This window comes from Myiozetetes cayanensis, unplaced genomic scaffold, assembly GCF_022539395.1.
Source record: "Myiozetetes cayanensis isolate MyiCay16 unplaced genomic scaffold, myiCay2020 scf31, whole genome shotgun sequence".
Lineage (NCBI taxonomy): Eukaryota > Metazoa > Chordata > Aves > Passeriformes > Tyrannidae > Myiozetetes > Myiozetetes cayanensis.
Genome location: NW_026087533.1, coordinates 3,736,061 through 3,751,853, shown reverse-complemented (window position 1 = coordinate 3,751,853; position 15,793 = coordinate 3,736,061). Strand labels below are relative to the sequence as shown.

At 49.9% G+C, this 15,793-nt stretch overlaps 1 protein-coding gene across 1 annotated transcript in view; it reads left to right on the top strand.

The window, feature by feature from the left end:
* MAN1C1 (mannosidase alpha class 1C member 1) overlaps positions 1 to 15,085 on the top strand; it is a 62,525-nt gene extending 47,440 nt beyond the window's left edge. The window contains exons 7-14 of the mRNA XM_050326255.1: positions 2,749 to 2,858; positions 4,493 to 4,506; positions 5,359 to 5,452; positions 8,972 to 9,087; positions 9,280 to 9,499; positions 10,989 to 11,161; positions 11,998 to 12,113; positions 12,833 to 15,085. Coding sequence (XP_050182212.1) covers positions 2,749 to 2,858; positions 4,493 to 4,506; positions 5,359 to 5,452; positions 8,972 to 9,087; positions 9,280 to 9,499; positions 10,989 to 11,161; positions 11,998 to 12,113; positions 12,833 to 12,953 — 964 coding nt within the window. The 3' untranslated portion in view covers positions 12,954 to 15,085. The remainder of the gene's footprint in view (positions 1 to 2,748; positions 2,859 to 4,492; positions 4,507 to 5,358; positions 5,453 to 8,971; positions 9,088 to 9,279; positions 9,500 to 10,988; positions 11,162 to 11,997; positions 12,114 to 12,832) is intronic.
* Positions 15,086 to 15,793: the final 708 nt, after the last annotated feature.

Here is a 15,793-nt window from a genome sequence, read left to right as displayed (position 1 = left end):
AGCGTGTGTGGGCTTGTGTTGGTGGTTGCTCGGGGGGGCGGGTTAAGAATGACATTCAGAAATTTGAATCAAAACACCCCTGGCATTAGGACAGTTCTACATATTTTTGAGGGCCCAAGCACAAAGACAGCCACCCCTCACCTCTTCCATGGCCAACTGGCTTTATCTCTTACTGTCAGCTCACACCACCTTTTCCTCCCGTGTCCCCTCTCTGCTGATGTGCTTCCCTCTGGCCGCCTGTTTTCCACAAGCACTGCATCGTATCTCACACAGCCTTGTTTTCCATCCTGCTGCTCCAACTGCCACGTTGCCTGCCAGGTCCTGGAGTGCTTTGTCTTCTCCAGCTGCTGCTCTGTGCTCTCTGTGTTGCACTGTGATATCTCTCCTGATGCCTTCTGTTGTGTGTCCCTGGGCCCTGCTTTCCTTCTCATCTCCCCTAAACCCTCTTCACCTCCAGATTTTTCCTCATCATCCTCTGCTGGCCTCTCTCTTGACTTGGCACTGGTTTGCTGCCTTGGATCTCCACGAGGGAAGGAGCTGATGCAACATTTCAGTCCATGCTTGCACTAGACAGTGTTTAAGGGAGACCCACTTATGTGGGGGATGAAGAGGGTTCTGGGCATGTTCTTTTGCCTTGAAGGCTCCTTTAAGCAGCATCTTCCTCTGGGATGTTACAAAACAGAGCAGCTGTGAAGACCCAGTTTGTCCAGTCTGTAATGCAGAAAAAATGTTTTCCTCCAGAGAGCCATTCCACGCTGCTCTTTAACCCAGGGACACGTTGCAGACAGCAACTGTTTCCCCCAGGCCCCCTCCCCAGGAGTTTTGCTGTGATTTTTAACCCCAGGCTCGGGCTCCCAGCATCACATCCTGTGCAGGCAGTGCCCACCTGTGTTTTTGGGAGGGCACTTCCCTGGGAGAGGGTTGTGCCGGCCCCTGTGACCCCACATAGCTGCTGTCACAACAAACACAGCCCCCTTTGGCTGCTCCCAGCACTGCTGATCTGAGCTGGCTGGGCAGGCAGTTCCTGTTTGTGAGATCGTATTGGTTACAACGTCCCCTCGGTGCAGTAAATAAAGGAAAAGTAATTGACTCTTTATAGGTGTGAGAACACTGTGGGGTTGCTCAGCTCACCCAGCCCAGGGCCAGGAGCAGCAGATACGGCCACTGTGCCTTTAATTCCACACTCACCTGGTCAGACTGCGGGACCTCCTTGCCCGTGCAGGGACATTTGTGCCATAAAGCCCTCGATGTTATTGGGGTGCCCATTTGAGCTGCACTCGGCGTTTCCAAATGAAAAGTGGTGCTGCAGCCTCCTGACATTTTGCAGGGCAGGCTGACGTTTGGCAGTGACTGAGCAATTTGAAACAGCGTGAACATATTGCTTATCTAATGGCTCTTTTTGTCTGGAGGCGAAACAAACAGCCCTGGACCTGGAATGGTTTTCCGTATATCACATGGAGGGAAACTTCTTTTTTTTTTTTTTTTTTTTCTTCTTTTTATTTTTTTCCCTCCTCCTCGGAAGGATCATTAGTTTTCTTCGCCTCCTGTAAACAACAAGCCCTTCTCTTCTCCCAGCCAAGCTTCCAGGCGCCATCTAGTGTCACCCCCACCCCCATCCCTGGAAACCTGTCACCTACCCGGGATTGACTGCAAAGGGATGGAAAATCGAAGCTGTGTCACGTCTGAGGTGGCTCAGCCAAACTCTCCCGGGCCAACACCTGCAGAGGCTGGTTTGGGACCAGGGCTTGAGCTCCTTAATATACAACCCTATATTCTTAAGGATGACACTGCCACATCTGAGTAGGTTCCAGAGGGGCACGGAGCTGTGACCTGGAGCAGTGGGGTACGAGGAGGAAGTGGCCGAATGTAAAAGTAGATCTATGTCCTTTGGGTAGTTTTCTGTAAGGTTGGAGGGAGAATTGTTGCCCTCCTCATCCCCCAAAAATCGATCCCTTGCTTCGCTTCAGTGCTGATCTCTGTCTTTGCCTGGATTTGGCAGTGAGGGAAGTCAAACAGAACCTGAGAGGGGATCCCAGTACATCAAACACAGGGGCAAAGGCACTTTATGTAACTGGCTTTCTTCACACAGGGTTTGCCACCTTCTGTAGTGCTCTGCTGCCCTCCTGTTCCTGCAAAGCACGTGAGATGAGCACCAGTGGGATGTTCTCAGAGTCAGATTTGTCCTGTTAAGATTCCCTATGGCTTTTCCTTGCAGTCAGGTGTTCCCAATGGCACCTTTCCCCTATCCCTGATGTCACCCTGTGCTTTATCCCCCTGCATAACACACTGGGAATGTCAGTGCCACGTACACAGAGACTGTGAGGTCTCCTTGAGACAAGGTGCCTAGGGACTGTCTGGATTCTCCATAAAACATCAGGACATTTGAGATGTGAGAGTTCGACCTAAGACTACTTACAGACATCTTTTATCCCAAAATGTCTCGTGGTGTAGGGCAGGTGTCAGTGCTGATCCATTTGGGAGGGATTTCTCTCCCACAAAAAATGTGTTTTCCCAGTATGTGTGTTAGCCCAATTCTGAACAATCCTCTGTAAAACTACTGCTCCATCCCACTGGAACTGTTCCTTGTGAGAGTCCTGAAAATCCGTGTGTGGCCTTCCCATGGCCCCTGCTGAGACCTGGTGTGCAGCACAGGGACACAGCAAAGGGAGATCTGCCCTGGGGCAAGGGGAACCTCAGGCTTTGCCTGTGTTTTCCTGGCAATGAAGGCTCCTTTTTCTCTCCTTGCAGCGGCATGAGCTGGAGCTGGGGCTGGGCATCAGCTGGAAGCAGCATCTTGGCAGAATTTGGTACCTTGCACTTAGAATTCCTGCACCTCTCCGAGCTCTCTGGCAAGCCCGGTGTTTGCAGAAAAGGCAAGTGCTTCCCACCTTGGTCTGTAGTGAATTGGTCTCTTCATAATTCTGGGATGTTTCTCCCCCGTGTGTGTGACGTTGTAGCAGTTCTACTCAGACAAGGGCACAGCCAAAATTAAACCATCAAGTGGATGCAGACTGCACAGGGAATTGTTAATTCTGATGTCCCAACAGCAGTGCCTTGTACTTGCAGAGCTTTTTGCTCTGAACAGGCATTAAATGTTGTGCTCCAGCCAGCAGGATTTCTACAGAGGTTATTTTGTTCAGGAAAAGGCCTGACAGTCGACATGCTGCATCCCTTTGTGTAACTTCAACTGAGAATCTATTAATGTTACACGTTACCTTGTGCCTTTTTTATTCCACAACTGATCTTGTAGTGCATGTGAGAACATCTTAATAAATACCAGCGACTCATCAGCTTTAGCTGCACATCCCTCAGGAACCATCTCTGAGGGAGACAAATTGCTCCAGTTAGAATCCAGGCTGCCCCCGTGAGCCCAAGGGAAATGGGGCTTGTCCCAAGTCCCAGAGCAGGGTGAAAACAGGCAGTGGTTACAGGATTGCCAAAAAAAACACCCTCAAAATGATGCTTTTCCAGGGTATGTCCAGTGCAGGGTCTGTCAGCTGTGAAACAAGGAGAGAATCTGAAGGAAAGACAGGAAGAAAGAAGGAGGAGGAAGCTGGGAGAGCAAAGTGGAGATTAGGGTGGAGTGTGTGGACAGCAGGAAGGGTGGGGTGAGCAAGAGGAATGTCAGGGGTGAGCGGGAGAGAAAAGCAGAGGGTGAAGGGAAAGAAACCCAGGCAACTCAGTAAGGAAGATGAGGGAAGACTGGTGATTTGAACTAAAGAGACAAGCTAGAGATTCCTGAGGACAGGGATAATGACAAATCGCTCAGAGGAAGGGGGGAGCTGAGAAAAGGCCAGTAAAGGGAACAGTGGTCTGAAAAGAAAATGTGTGTGAAGGGAATGAAGGGAGGGGAGTTGTGTGAGGAGAGATGAGCACTGACAACACAAGGGCAAGGAGATGCACTGCTAAAAACTAGAATTGCATCTACATTCCAGTCTCAAACCGTGGCATTTTGAGCCAGGGTCAAGCCTCTGTCCCCAGCCTAATATGTTTTCCTCTTCTCCTCCTAAGCCCATGGAGGGAAAAGGGCAAAACCTTTCTAATGGACTCTCCTGGGCTGATGTGTGCACAGAAAATATATCACATTCATCCTGACACCCTCTGAGAGGCGAAACGTAGGATGATGTGGGCTCAAACAGCCCATCCTGTGGGAAATTACTTCAGAGGCACCGATCAACTCATTAACTCGCGGCTTGGGACTCGGGTGATTTTAGGAAGAATAAAGTCCATCTGTGTCTTTTATTCAAACATGTCATTAATATGCCAGGCTCCTAAACTTCAGTAAATATTATGCAGCCTGACGACTTACTTGGAAGCGCCGACTTAAGTTCTGTAGCCGTCTTTGGGCGTACAAATTGTCTAATTTTATAAAAGGTTTAGAGGGTATTAGCTGCTCTGTAGGTTATAATAGAATATTTATGCTGCACAGCATTTAACTGGGTCCCTTATGGGAAAGGCCTGTTGGATTTAATGGGGGTGAAACCAAGGGGAGGGTTTAGAGAGGAAGTGTGGCTGTTCTGGGGGGTATTAAAGGAGCTGCCTGTCGTTGAAATTAAAGGCCCCAATTCATCATGCTAAGTGACCACGTGGTGAATTTTAGTACTGTGTGAGTCACTCGTCCCTGCCACTCCTTTCCCTTTGGATCGTGGAAAAAATCGCCCTCCACATCTCTCACGTTTCACATTTCCACCCAGATCCCAAGTCATAGAATCACAGAGTCATGGAATGGTTTGGGTTGGCAGGGTACCCCTAAAGATCATCCAGTTCCACCCCCTGCCATGGGCAGGGACACCTTCCACTAGCCCAGGTTGCTCCAAGCCCCATCCAACCTGGCCTTGGACACTTCAGGGATCCAGGGGTAGCCACAGCTCCTCTGGGCAAACCTGTGCCAGGGCCTCCCTACCCTCACAGGGAGGAATTCTTCCTAATACCTAATCTAAACCTGACCTCCTTCAGCTTAAGGCCATTCCCCCTTTTCCTATCACTCCATGCCCTTGTGAAAAGCCCCTCTCAGCTTTCTTGCAGCCTCCTTAGGTATTGGAAGGTCTCCCTGGGATTGCTTCTGGACCATGTTAGTGAGCTGCTTCCACTGCCTGCTGAACTGGGGCCTTGCAGGGTTTTCAGAATCATTTCCAAAATCCCCCAGAGCTGGATAAAGATTGGGCTGAGTCGCCCAGCCCAGAGGCTCCTCGGTCCCAGAGAGCCGTGTCGCTGGGCTGTGCCTGATCCCAGCGTTCCAGGCAGCTGTGCTTGTCCAGGAGGGATCAGCACTGAGGAATCAGAGACCGTGGTTGACAGTGCAAGCCTCCAGCTCTGTCAGCAGAGCAGTAACACCATTCTGTCTCTCATCTCTCCTAGGTGATGAACATCCGCAGAGTCCTCAACAGAGTGGAGAAGCCCCAGGGCCTTTATCCCAACTTCCTCAGCCCGGTGACAGGGAACTGGGTGCAGCGTAGGTATCTCTGTGTGCTCAGCCCTGCCTGCAGCGTTTCAGTCTTTCCATTTTTCTTCAGCAAGCAGCAGCAACTGTCAGAGCAGCAAGCCAAGAAAATGTCTTGTCAGGCAGCCTGTTATACACGTGATTGGATAATACAGCCCGATTTGTAAGATGCAATATAGTAATTGTACACTTATTCCATCAGCCTTGTTTCCAGCTGAGTGTCTCACCTCCAGAGAGAATTAGGGCCTTTCTTGCACGAGGGAGGATAATGGTACATGGTCCATCACACAGATATTAGAAATCAGCACATCTCTTTAAGACCTCATCCTGCAGCCAGCACGGAGCCCGTGGACCTGCTCGGGGGCTGCATGGGAAGGCTGAGCAGAAGCACTGTGAGATTTGCCTCTGGAATGTGCTGCAGCAAGTAAGGAACCACCTGGAGAGGCAGAGGGCTTGTTAGAGCCTTGGATTCCCCCTCGGATCCGGGGCTGCATTCTCCTGTGTGCACTCCTGCTCCTGTTACCATGGTACCTCTGCATCGTGCGATTTGGTGCGAGAAGGATGAGACAGGAATGTTTTCTTTCCTCTTGCTGAGAGCCCAGCACAGGAGGTGTGGGCATTAAGTAGGTACTACCCCGGTATGAAAGGGGAGCATTAACAAGGAAAAGGGCTAGAAAAGAGCAAGGAAATATTAGAAGCAGTGTGCCCAGGGAAAGGTCATTTCCTTCCCTGCTTTACACACACAGCCCCTTCCTTACCCAGAGAAGAGACTGTAACCCTCTTCTTGGGTCACCCAAGTTTGCCCTCTGGTAGGAACAGGAGATGCTGCTTCTGCTGCTCTGACCTCAACCTTCTGCTCTGTTATTGATTTGCTTGTTTTGGTTGCTGGATTTCGTGTTCCTCTGTCAAAGGAATGAAAAGCCTCTTCGTGCAGAAGCTGTTTTGAACCTGTCAGTGGATTACATTTATTGCCTGGGCAGGTTGCTTTGAGTCCTTGCATTACCTGGTGTCTCCGTGTCTCGCTGCGCTGTTTGTTCAGCTGGATCACTCCAGACCTTTCCAACTGTATTAATGGCTCTGATGGTACCTGACAGGCAACTGTGTGGCTGAGGCAGGGACAGAGCTCTGGCTGTGAGCAATCCCTGACCTTCAGCTGCCACATCAGCACCTCTAATGGTGACTGACAGGTGTCCCAGCAAAGTGTCTTGGATGGTCACAGTTATCCCATTAAACCAGAGCTGCCCTTTGGGGCCATCGGGAAAGAAAACAGGTTTCTGTTCAACCCAGAAATTGATCTTCAGAGTTATCCCATCCCTTTGTAAGCAGTTCAGCTTCCCCTCTGCATTTGTCTCTGCAGAGTTGTTGTTCTGTGTTCCACTTGAGAAGCTCATCTCCCGTCCCCTGCTGTACCCTGAGATCCCATTTCCTTTAGGTTATTCCCACTGGCAGCTCCCAATTCCACGCTGCACGTTTCATCAGACACCAGCATTAGTTCTGCCTGTTTGGTGGTGCTGAGAGGAGGAGAAGTGCCTGGCTTTGCCATAACTGATCATTACAGTCTTTGGGAAACTGAGGAGCTGTGCTCTTAACCCAGGTGGGGACGATTCTCAGCTGGATACCCAGCACTCATCTCTTCTGCCACTGATTTAATTCTGGTTTATGCCTGCAGATTTCACTTCATTGTCCTGACCTGCTCCCACCCCTTACTGACGTAAAGAGAGGCCTTTTACTGGTTTTCAGAGCATATTAAAAGTGGCCTCTGATTACTTGTTCAGGGATAGGCAGATTTATGCCAAGGCCTGGAAATAACCTGACTCCCAGACAGACTTTCAGCCCATGGCACAGGCTCTTTGTGGCAGTGGCTCATCAGATGACCCTGTGATCTCAATCCCTATTCCAAGGAGGGAAAAGACTGATCAGCCCCTGCTGCATCTCCAATACTGCTGGTGAGAAACAGAGGAGGACCAAAGCAGGGAGCAGCTGCAGCCTGTTCCCTGTAGGTGCCAAGCTCTCATCTTCTCTCTTGCCATTAAAGCTCTTTGCAGGAAGCTGTTTTTCTTGAAATTGCTGTGATTTTCTTAAAAGGTGCATCTCTGACCTGGTTGGATGAGCAGATCTTCCAAATGAAGAGGCTCTGCTGTACCTCTTCTGAGTGCAGTTGTTACCTTTAGAAAATTAAAGCCCAGTCCCCTGCTGAAAGAGGAGATTTGTTTATGCAGAGTGCCTGGGAGGCAAACGCTGGCAAAGCTGATGCCATATGGAAAGCAATTATGTACCAGAGCTCCTGCTTTGGTGATTTTATGAATGACACACTTAGGATCACAGAGCTGCTCTTTAAAGACAGGCTGTGCAGCCGCTGTTTGCAAATAGTCTGTCCTCTCTTTAGCTTTTTTTTTTTTCCCACTGAATTCATGCATCTAATCCCATTGTTTTGCTGTGGATTATTCCGTGGATCATTGGACACAGTGTATCAGGGATGTTTGCTCTTCAGGTCAGGAAAATGCACGGCTGTTGATTTCTTCTGCCGGTAGGATTTAGCATTTAGAATAAGCCTCGGGACTTCGTATTTGTACGAGGCAAAGGAGAAACAAAAACCTGAACATTCAACTCCAAACACCTGCTGCATCTGCTTCCCTTGGAAACCAGGATGGTGCAGACCCAGGGCTGGACACTCTTCATTAACAGGGGTTGCTTAATCCACGGTGGGTAATTTGTCTTGCTCTCCTTGCTTGGCTGCTTGAAGAGTGAACGCTGCTCTTCTTCCCTCCCCACCGTGGTAGAGTTTAAAGCCATAAATCCACCCAGCAGTTCCCCCCTGGGCAGAAACCTGCAAGCTGTCGAGCCCGTTTCGCACTGCAATCCTTCAGCATCCCTCCTGTCAGCTCAGGGCAGGGTGTTCTCTGAGCAGATAGCCTTGGAAATCTGATTTCTGCTGAGGGAAATATTCAGTGCACATCCCTGTACCTGACTTTATCATTTTAATACCGCCAGCAACCCCAGCCTTCCCCAGGGCACGGCGTCCCACCGTGAGCCCGGAATACAAATGGCACGACGGAGAAGTCCCTCCAGCAGCCCCTTGCTGGCAGCTCTGTGGGACAGAACACACATTCTCCCTTTTCCTGAGGCAGGGAGACAGCTCCCAGGGGCTTCATATACATGGAGATCTATCAACAACCCCCACACACACACGACACTGCTCTCGGTTTATGAGGGTGGGATTTATGATGATCACTTCATAAACAGGAAGCATCTTCAGGTTGCAGTATAAATAACTTGTAAAATAAGACCTCTGAATGCTTTTGGTGAGGGATATTAATGCCCTGTACAATGACAGGACATTTTTCTTCTGATTGCACTTTCCACCTTTCTTCCCCTTTGAAAAAGAAACGCTGCAAGCTCTCCCCAGGAAAACTGGGAAGAGGAAGGAGAGAACAAGGGCATTAAATAGGACGTGGTTGTTTCCCCTTTGTAAAGCAACTGCTCGCTGTGTGTCGTGAACCCTGAGGTTCTTTTCTGGCTTTCCCACTACAGACCACGTCTCCATCGGGGGGCTTGGGGACAGCTTTTATGAATATCTCATCAAATCTTGGCTGATGTCAGACAAGAAAGACTTGGAAGCTAAGAAGATGTACGACGATGCACTCGAGGTAAGGAGCAGGTTGCTGCTCTGTATTTTTTTGGTGGGGGGGGTGTTTTTCACGAGAAGGTTTCAGATCTCCAGAATGTCTTGGGCCTTTGGGTTTCCTTGGCATTCACTGCTGTGTCTTGAAATACTTAGTGAGTTAAGTTTTACTTACTGTCCACTGAGTGTCCTGAAGCCCTGATTTTCGTCCCTTTAGGCAATAGAAAAGCATTTGGTCAAAAAGTCTGCTGGAGGACTGACCTACATCGCTGAATGGAGGGGAGGCATCTTGGACCACAAAATGGGCCACTTGGCTTGTTTCTCCGGGGGCATGATTGCACTTGGAGCTGAAGGGGCTGGGGAGGAGAGGAGGCAGAGACACATGGACCTGGCTGCAGAAATCACAAACACCTGTCACGAGTCCTACGCGCGCTCAGGTAAATCCGTGTCAGCGAGGGATCACCCACGGCCTCAGGAGACTCAGGGCTGTGTGGCAGGGGTTTGCAGTGGGGTATTTCATGCTTCAGCAGCATCTGCACCCCTGTGTGTGGTTTTTCACGTGGGGTATCTAGAGGAGGCAGCAATATGTTTCACACAGCAGGCAGCTGGAGCAGAGGGGCAGGCAGATGTCACAGCTCCTGTGGCAGAGCTGGGAAAAGAACCCAGGGCTGAATCCTAGTCCTGCCTCCCAGTCACAGAACCAGCCTTTTCCCAACAGGACCGTAGTTTGAGTCTGTCCTTTCGCATCCCTTTGTAGACAAGAAGGGAAGGTTAACAGAGATTAATTGCAAAGCATCCCACTGCACGGAGCAGAGCAGCTGAGAAGCCCAACAGGGGAGTGTTGGAGACCTGCAGCTGCTGGTAGGAACCAAAAAAAGGAAGTTGCTCAGCCTTTGCCAGCTGTCTGAGCAGAGGCTGAGTGAGTCTCTTCATTTCAGAAGTTCAGTAAAATTTGTTTCATCATCCAGTGGTTATCAGTGCTCTGAGAGAGCAGGGACTGGTGAGGAATGAAGGACTGGGTCAGTTCTCTGCCTGCAGGAGCTGTTTTGGACACCACTCCTTTCTTTGCAGGCATCTCTGCAGCTCCTGGGAGGCTGCAGGCAACGAGGCAGCTTTCCAGGACCTTGTCAGGCACAAGTCTGTCTCCACTAACTGTTTGCAAAGATTGTTTCACACCTTCCCCACATCCCCAAGCCCATATTGGCAGTTGGTGTCCAGCATGTTTGCCCAGTAAACTTCCAGCTGACATGAAATGATGTTTGGAAATAACTCCTCCCCCCCTCTCCCAACACTTACAGAGCTAAAACAAGCCACGTGAACTAACAACCCCTCTGGTTGTGAGTGCCTGGAGCCAATTTTCACCTTCAGCAACATCCATCAGCTCAGAAAGGACAGCAGCAAAGCTGCCCACACTGTTTCAGTGCTGGCATTTCAGCAGGCTCAGAATTGTCTGTGCATGTCACCCTGTTCCACCCCCTGCCACAGGCAGGGACACCTTCCACCAGCCCAGGTTGCTCCAAGCCCTGTCCAGCCTGGCCTTGGACACTTTTCCAGGGATGAGGCAGCCACAGCTTCTCTGGGCAACCTCATGAGCAACCTCTGCAGCCTCCCTGTTTTCAAACAGGTGTTGCAAATAGGGATCTGGGTGCTAGTTAATGCCTGCAAGAGATCTGAGCACCCCTCTTATGTAAGGGACACTCAGAAAGACCAAGCTACTCTTCATGTTTTATTTATAAAGCCCCAGTGAAGTTGAGTCGAGCTTCCCCATCATCCCCTCGGCTCCTTTCCCAAAGAGGCTGCGAGCGAACCACAAGAAAAGGCTCCTCCAAGCCTTAGTTCAATGCTGGCAGCCCTGAGCAACCTAAAAGGCACCTGGATGGTCCCTTGACTTGTTTTCTCCTCCTGCATGTGTGTGATTTTGGGCAGACACCAAACTGGGGCCCGAAGCCTTTCGCTTCGACGCCGGGAGTGAAGCCATGGCCACCAGGCTGAGCGAGCGCTACTACATCCTGCGGCCCGAGGTGGTGGAGAGCTACATGTACCTGTGGAGGCTCACCCACGACCCCAAGTACAGGCAGTGGGGCTGGGAGGTGGTCAAGGTAAGCCTGAAGGAGTCCTGGTAATGACTTTCTCACAGGTTGCCAGATTCCTGCAAAAAAATCTTTCCTTCGGTAAATTAAAAAAAAAAAAAAGGCAGAAATGAATTGAAGTCGTTTAGATGTTGAGATACATTTAGGGAGGGTGTTCAGGGCCAGGTTGGATGGGGTTCTGAGTAAGCTGGTTTAGTGGAAGGTGTCCCTGCCCGTGGCAGGGGGGTGGAATTGAGGATCTTTAAGGTCCCTTTCAGCCCTGTGATTTTACATTAGCAGTGGGGCAGGAATACACAAAACAGCTCCATTTGGTGTGGCATCTCCTCTGATTGTTGTGGATGTTCCTTTCTCCTTTTGGGCTACAGTCACTCAGGGCAGTGGAGGTTTTTGCAGACAGCAAAGCCTCCTGTTAATGTAAAAGCCCTCTGCAAAGACCTCACAGCCAGGAAGTCCCTCACCCATTTCCAGCTCATGCCAAGCCCCTTGGCTGCTGCCCCATGTCCTGGCAGGGGCTGCTCCAGTGGCAGGACTGTCATTTGTGTGCCTGCCCTGGAAAAGAGGCCCCACAAACACCTTGAGCCGCCTCTGGAGATCTGAGTTTGCTGTTTGTGTAGTGTCAAGGTCGATCAATCAACTAACTTAGGTGGCTGATGCTTCTCTTGCTATTTCATTAGAGCTACCTTGGTTCCCAGAGTCTGGAGTAATCACCACACTCTTCAGTGAGGGACAGAGGCTATGATAAATCTGGAATTTGATTTGTACAGCTGACTGGTAATGCAGCTGATGATGATTAATGAGTTGCTCCACACTGCTGTGTGTCACTGAGGTTTCTTTTTCTTTCCCAGGCCCTGGAAAAACACTGTAGAGTAGAAGCTGGCTTTTCTGGCATCAGAGATGTTTACACCACAACCCCGACCCACGACAACATGCAACAGAGTTTTTTCCTCGCAGAGACTCTGAAGTAAGTCTGGAATCACAGAGGCCTTTCAGAGCAGCGTAACTCCTGCAGCACCAACACTCTGGTCTGCAAAAAGTCTCTGGTAATAAGGGGGAAGTCTTCTCATCTAGTGGAAGGTGTCCCTGCCCATGGTTGGGGGTTGGAAGGAGGTGATCTTTAAGGTCCCTGCCAACCCAAACCATTCTGTGGCTCTGGGGGAAAACTGGGCAGGTTTTGGGTGCTCTGAAGCTTTTGCAGTTTCCTGCTGTAGAACCACTGCTGTCCTTGGCACTCTCGAGGTTCCTGCTCATGTGCTGGACTTCAAGAACTCTTCCTGTGCCTTAGAGCTGCTCTAAGTGGGCAGCTCTGACTGCTGACCACCCTTGAATTTGCCTCTGATGGTTCAAGAGGCAGCCCTGTCCTCTGCCAGCTCCGTGTCCTGCACTCAGAGGAGGCACGACTGTGGCCTGAATCTGCTGCCCCTTGGTGCAGCTCTGCTTTGCTGGTTGTGTGAGCTCTATTTGGGGGTGTGCTGAGTGTGGATGCCCATCCCCTTTTGCCCCAGGGGTGGTGATTTCCAGCAGGAGAGTGAGCCAGGGGGTCGGGAGATGTGCCACCACAGATCGTGACAGCTGTGGGCAATGGCAGCCCCATCACAGTCCTGCTGCTTGTGCGTGCTTGGGGTCCCCCCTGGGCTTCCTCTGACCTTCCTTTGTGTCCATCTCCCTGCCCTGTGGCTCCAGGTACCTCTATCTTCTGTTCTGTGAAGATGACGTGCTGTCCCTGGACGACTGGGTGTTCAACACCGAGGCTCATCCCCTGCCAGTCAACCACACGAACTTTAAAGCAGCTGTGCAGCAGTGAGGCCCTTGCCCAGCACCTGCTTCCGTGGGTCGCTGCTTTTCCTTTCCATTAAAGGAATTCCTGTTGTTCCTAAAATGGTATTTTGGGGCACTAGTCCAATTCCGGACAGTATTCTACTGGGAAGATGAAACCATGATGTAAGCACCTTCTTTTCCTCTGTGAGGAGCTCTATTAGCCTGATAATGAGATGTTTATTCTGGGCCATACTGTACACAGTTCATAGACATTCCTTTATACAGAGAATTTATATGAAATCCACTGATTTTGCTTTATAGTGGCCAAAGGACTGGAAGTTTGCCATAAAATAGACACACACACACAAACACACACACACATCCTCCTTTCCTTTTTCTGTTTCATTTTTGCCTTTTATATGCTCTTGGATTTATCAGCTTTCTGATGAACGGTTTTCAATGTGCTTTTCTGGTGGTGGGCTTTGGGGGCTCTTTGGTGTGGAGTGTGTGGGGATGGATGAGGAGCCAACTGAGAGCTCAGGGGTTGGGGTTAAAGAGAGGACAGGACAGATGACCCTACAGTGGGTGGCTGCTGTAGGCACCTGGCCAGGGAGAACAAGAGGATCAGACCCTCCACAGACAGGTGGGAGCAGCATCAGGTTTGAATTTGCAGACCCTGATCTTCATGGGGGACTTCAACCCTCCTGGTATCTGCTGGAGGGACACACAGCAGGGAATGAGCGATCCAGGAGATTCCTTGAGTGGATTGATGATAAATTCCTCCCCCCAAGTAACAGATGAGCCAACAAAGAGGGGCTCTGCTGACCTCACACCAGCCAGGGGCTGGAGGGGTGAAGATAAAAGGCAGCTCTGGCTGCAGTGATCATGAGATGGTGAGTTCAGCATCCTGAGGGCAGGAAGGAGGGGGGAAAAGCAAGCTCAGCCCTGGACTTCAGGAGAGCAGACTTGGACCTCTTCAGAGATCTGCTCGGAAGAGTCCTGTGGGATCAGACCTGGAGGGAAGAGGGGCCTGAGAAAGCCAGTAAATATTTTAAGAATCATGTCGCCCAAGCTTAAGAGAGTTCCATTCCAGTGAGCAGGAAGTCAGGCAAAAATGCCAGGAGGGCTCTGTGAATGAGCAGAGAACTCCCAGTCAAACTCAGACACAAGGAGGAAGCCATGGGTGGAAACAGGGATGGGTAACCTGGGACCACTGCAGAAACATTGGCTGAGCATCCAGGGCTGACATTAGGGAAGCTAAAGCCCAAATGGAGTGGAATTCAGCCAGAAATGTCGAAGATGAGAAGAAAGGCATCTATAAGAACATAGGATACAAAAGGAAGATTGGGAAAATGTGGGCCCACTGCTAAACAAGGCAGGAAACCTGTTACACAGGACATGGAGGAGGTGGAGATACCAAATGTTGCCTTTGCCTCTGTCTTGACTGGCCAGACCAGGACTCCCACGTTCCACACACTGGGAGGGGAGGCTGGAGCAAGGAAAGGTTTTCCTTCTCCTCCCCTCAGCACAGGTGAGTGCTGTGTCCAGTTCTGGGCACCCCAGTGCAGGAGAGACGTGGACAGGCTGCAGAGTCCAGCAAAGGGCCATGGAGATAATAAAGGGACTGGAACATCCCTCCTCTGAGGAAAGGCTGAGAGAGCTGGGACTGCTCAGTCTGGACAGAGAAGGCTCCAGGGGGATCTTATTAATGTATAAAAAGACCTGGAGGATGGGTGCAAAGATGAGCCAGGCACATTCCAGTGGAACCCACTGACAGTTCCAGAGGCAACAGGCACAAACTGAACACGGGGAATGTGAGGGAACACTTTTTTTTACCCTGGGGTGACCAAGCACTGCCACAGCTTGCCCAGGGAGGGGGGCAGGTGGACCCTGGAGGTCCCATCCAGCCTCTGCCATTCCGTGATTTCTGTGACTCTGTGGTGTCAAAACTGTAACTGAACCAAAACCCCTCTGCAAAATCCTTGATCCTAATGTATTTTTATATACTTTTTCTGTGCTCTTAAAACACATTTACCACACATCTCACTTAACTTTCCTTCATCGTTTCTTGTGTTTTTCTACTTTTATTTGGAGCTAAATGTTACGAGTCACTTGTAATAATTTCACTGCTGTAATAGTCAAATCTGTGAAACAGAATAAAAGTCTTGTAAAATAAAATGCCTCTTTGGGTTGATCCTGCAAAAGACCTGTCACACCATGCTGGGAATAACTAGGTGACAATGCTGGTTGATTTTTTAAAGAGTATTGCCCAATAGGTGATGTTGATTTCTAGAGCAATCCAGCCAGTCTATGGACAGCAATTCCCAGCTCTCTTGAATTTCTGGGTCTGGGATCAGCATTCCCTCTGATCACTGCAAAGCTGTGTGGCCCTTGGGGATGGAACATTTTGGTTCATTCTTGTGACATTCTCTTGATAATCGGTTCATTCAGCGTCCTGGGAAAATAAAAAGTTGCTTCGAGCAAGTCCTGAAGACAAAAAATGTTGTTTCTAAATTCCTGCCTTTGTAATTCCCCAAGAGAAATAAGGCTGTCAGATGGGGACTTAGCCTTATCCAGGGGATAAAGATACTGGCTGGTAAGCCTGGCCTAGAGGAATGGTTATTGGTAAATAAACATCTTGGGAGTGAGCTGTGTTATCCAAGAGATTTGGATACCGGGAAGCTGCTCTAGCTTTATAATGGATTAAGGGAATTCCTTAAATAAAAATGTCCTGCTCCTGGAGTAACTAACTCGCAACACTTTGCCTGGCAACATTTAAACCCCTAAAATAAACAGCATGGTTTTGGTTTCCTTTAGAAATAGATCCTTGGTGTTACATTAAAACTCTGTGTTTTTTTCCTGCACAAGGGAGCAGGAGCTTGTTTG